This window comes from Egretta garzetta, unplaced genomic scaffold (genome assembly GCF_000687185.1).
Source record: "Egretta garzetta isolate BGI_Z169 unplaced genomic scaffold, ASM68718v1 scaffold121, whole genome shotgun sequence".
Lineage (NCBI taxonomy): Eukaryota > Metazoa > Chordata > Aves > Pelecaniformes > Ardeidae > Egretta > Egretta garzetta.
The window spans coordinates 179,523-182,863 of NW_009258479.1; the positions used below are offsets into that span (position 1 = coordinate 179,523).

At 58.7% G+C, this 3,341-nt stretch overlaps 1 protein-coding gene across 1 annotated transcript in view; it reads right to left on the bottom strand.

Annotated features, from left to right (window-relative positions):
• Positions 1–867: 867 nt before the first annotated feature.
• The window catches only part of HRH2 (histamine receptor H2), a 7,112-nt gene continuing 4,638 nt past the window's right edge, over positions 868–3,341 (bottom strand). The window contains exons 2-3 of the mRNA XM_009643894.2: positions 3,072–3,219; positions 868–1,135 (exon numbers count right to left, since the gene is read on the bottom strand). Coding sequence (XP_009642189.2) covers positions 3,201–3,219 — 19 coding nt within the window. The 3' untranslated portion in view covers positions 868–1,135; positions 3,072–3,200. The remainder of the gene's footprint in view (positions 1,136–3,071; positions 3,220–3,341) is intronic.

Genomic DNA, 3,341 nt, shown 5'->3' on the forward strand with positions numbered 1-3,341 from the left:
GGTCTGCCTGCCCCCCGCTGTGCCCTGGGGGGGCTGTGGGGTGCAGAACAGGCACAGGGTGCCCAGGGGTGGTGTGGGTCAGGCTTATCCTGGGAGGAAAACTCTTGCCCAGCAGCACAGCGAGGGATCTGCGTTCATTCCTGTCCTACCTGGCCGTCACTGCCTGCTGCCCCCTTCTTCCCACCAGCTCAGGGACCTGGGGGGGACCATCTAGCTGCTCCCACAGGGGAAGGTGCTCCCTCCGGGGGGTTCCAGCTCTGCCCGGGCAGCGGCAACTTGTGCCCTGGGGGCTTGTGCTGTATGTGCCCGGGCTTGCCCTGGCAGAGGGATGGGGATGGGACAGCAGGGTATAGGGGGACAGGGAGGCTCTTCCCAGGGCAGAGCACACCTAAATAAATCAATCATCTCATTTTCCTTCTGCGTTAGATAGATTTTTATAGCATTGATGACTTCTGCACAGGCTCAGTGCAGAACCATCCTGTTTTGGCAGTATTAGTGTTGAGGGTGGATAGAGCCAGGCAACAAATCCCAGCTGCTTAGTGTCTCCCCACGGCCCAGCAGGCTCCAGCGCCTCTCTCCTTCTTGCAGCGGGGCTGGGACAGGGGGTGTGAAGCAGACGGAGTGAGCAGGAACAGCCCCAATGGTGCCAAAACCTTCCCAACATGGGAGGCAGGCTTGCCTTGGCATGGATGCTGCAGGACGGGGCATCCTGTGCATGGGCATCCAGCACTCGTGGCTGCTGACACCCCCCCGTGCCTAGCCCTCCTCCAACATCATCCTTCTCCACCCTAGTCTGGTCTGTCTGGCATCAAGACCTTGACTGCAGCCCATTCACCCCCCGCCCTGTGCCTTCTCTGCCTGACCCACTGCCCTGGGCCTGGGAGGGCACCCCCATCCCGGCCCTACTGGGGGCACACGCTGGCTCCTGGCCCAGCTCCTCAGGCACTGCTGCCTGCTGGTGTGGGGCTCAACGCTGGAGGTGTCATGGCCCTAATGGTGCAGGGAAGAGGCTCTTCTGCAGCTCCTCCGAGGGTTCTTCAGACACATCACCCTCCTGGGAAGAAACTTGAGCAGGAAAAGGCCTCTCCAGCAGTGTCTGGGGATGGAGCAAATACTGTGTGCCAGAGCAGGGACCCTGCAGGGGAACAGAGAGAGGAGGTTCAATGGCTTTGCAGGGTGCAGGTGGGTCCCTTTCCCCCACCTTTCATACTCCCCAGTGTAAGGGATGCTGTTTTGAGCACCCACTGGGCTTGGGAGGGACCATGGTGTGATGCTGTGAGGGTGTTCTCAGCGAGCACGGCTATATGCTGAGTACTGACATTTGGGCAGAGCTGAGCAGGCTCACGTCACCTCAGGACTCGTCATCTGACATCCCTCTGAGTAACATCGTTTTGCTTTGTGGCTTTCTCTACCTGTTCTTTCCATCTGCTTGGGCCAGCTAGCAGCGGTGGGGTTGTCACCTCTGCAAATAGCTTGATTGTAGGTGTCCTGGGATCAGTGGTGCTCTGCTCCTCGGTGATCCATCTTGCACGGTCCCTTCCCCCCCTGCTGCAAGTGGGTCGGGGACTCTTTCGGATGGGTGCCTCGTGTGAGATGAGGTTTCCTGTCCCCACCCCCATGGTGCAGAAAGGAAATCTGTGGCCACACCAGGACCTCAGATCGCTTGCAAATCTCTCCCCCAGACCGACTTTGCTTCATTCTGCTGATTAGATTAGCAGTCTGTCAGGGGATGGCCGGTATTTTGCCTTTACCTCATGGAAACTAAATGTGTTTCGGAAGGTATGTGCAGCACAGAGAGGGAAAGTTCCAGCAGAAGAGCTGGAATTGACGTCCCCTCTGCCCCTGCTGTCGGGCAATGACAGAAGCAGAGATGACCATGACTTGCGTCTGCACTGCTGGGGAGTGAGCACTGTGTCTGCCCTGGGGAGGTTTGCTGTGAGTTGTTGTGCCCTCTAGGCTCGGGGTTTCATGCTGCTCCCTCCCATGGGGCAGCACTGGGGCCGTGGGGATGCTTTTCTGGGGGAGCAGCTTCTGCATCGCGACCTCCCTGCTTTGAGTGATGCTTGTGCTTTGGTGTGTTGCATTGAGGGACTTGCAGCCCATCAGGGCCTGCTGGGGACATGGGGACTTTGCTGCCCTGCCCTGCTCTTGCCATCTTGCTCTCCAAGCCTGTGCTTCCCCTTCTGCTGATGGGCAATGGCATTTCCAAGGTGATTCGTGGGGAGTCCCTCTGAGAGGTCCAGGCTGATGCTTTGCCCAGGGCGGGGAGCCCTGTGCTCTCCTATAGCAGCCCCAGCGCTCTCCCAGCTGTACGTGCGGGCAGGCAGCACCAGCTCTCGCCATCGCCATGACCTTGGCTAAATTTAGCAGTGCTCAGGGTGCAGCAGAGACATGTGTACCTACCTTTCAGCATGTGGGTGACTGTATTTCCCACACCCAGGGCACAGTCAATATGGGAGAGCCCAGGTTATCGGCATGTGGCGTTGGAGGGAGAGCACGTGGAGGTCAGGGTGACCTTGCCTGGCTCTTCCCAAGAAGGGCTGCACAAGGTGCCTCTCTGGAGCTGAGAGACATCCCTGTGCATGGCAGCTATGTCCTCCAGCCCAGCACTGCTGGGAGAGAGCGGCAATGCCTGGTGCAGCATCAGCCCCTCGCCCTGGGAGCCCTGCCAGCATCCCCGTGAAAGCTGCTGGCAATTTATGTGGAGCCAATGTAAGCCTGCATGAAAATGAAGCATGCTGGAAATCCACGGTCTCAATGCAGTTGCCTCTGCAGCGTGCGGAGGGACAGGCAGGATGCAGGCATCTTCCAGGGCGTCGCAGGGCAGCTTCAGGGGGAGCAACAGGTCTGTGCACCTTCCCTGGGCTTGTGGCTGGGTTTGGAGAGCAAATGGTGCTGGAGAGAGGAGTGAGGATGCACCTCTGATGGTATCGCCCTCTGCACCAAATACTGTTGGGATGGGATGGCTGGACCAGAGAAAATGCAGCAGGTACCACAGCAGGGAGAGCTGCCCACCCCTGCCTCGTCTGTACCCAGCGACCCTGGCCCTGTACTCACCCTGCAGCCCTCACCTCTGCCGTTGAGTTTCTCCCTGAGGAAAACCGAGCGTTGTCCTTTCAACCTCACAGGAATTTAGAAGAGGGCAGCCAGGAGTTGAAGGCTGGGAGATGCGGGTCCTAGGGCAGCAGGCTGGCAGAGACTCATGGGAAAGCTCCGGCACTAGAAAGGGTTAAATTGCATGTGAAGACAGAAAGAGAAGAGATCGGTTGTCAGTGCCAACCTGTCTGAGCTTGGCTTTGCTCTGTGGAACACCAGGTACTGCCTGCCTGGCATCTGCCCCT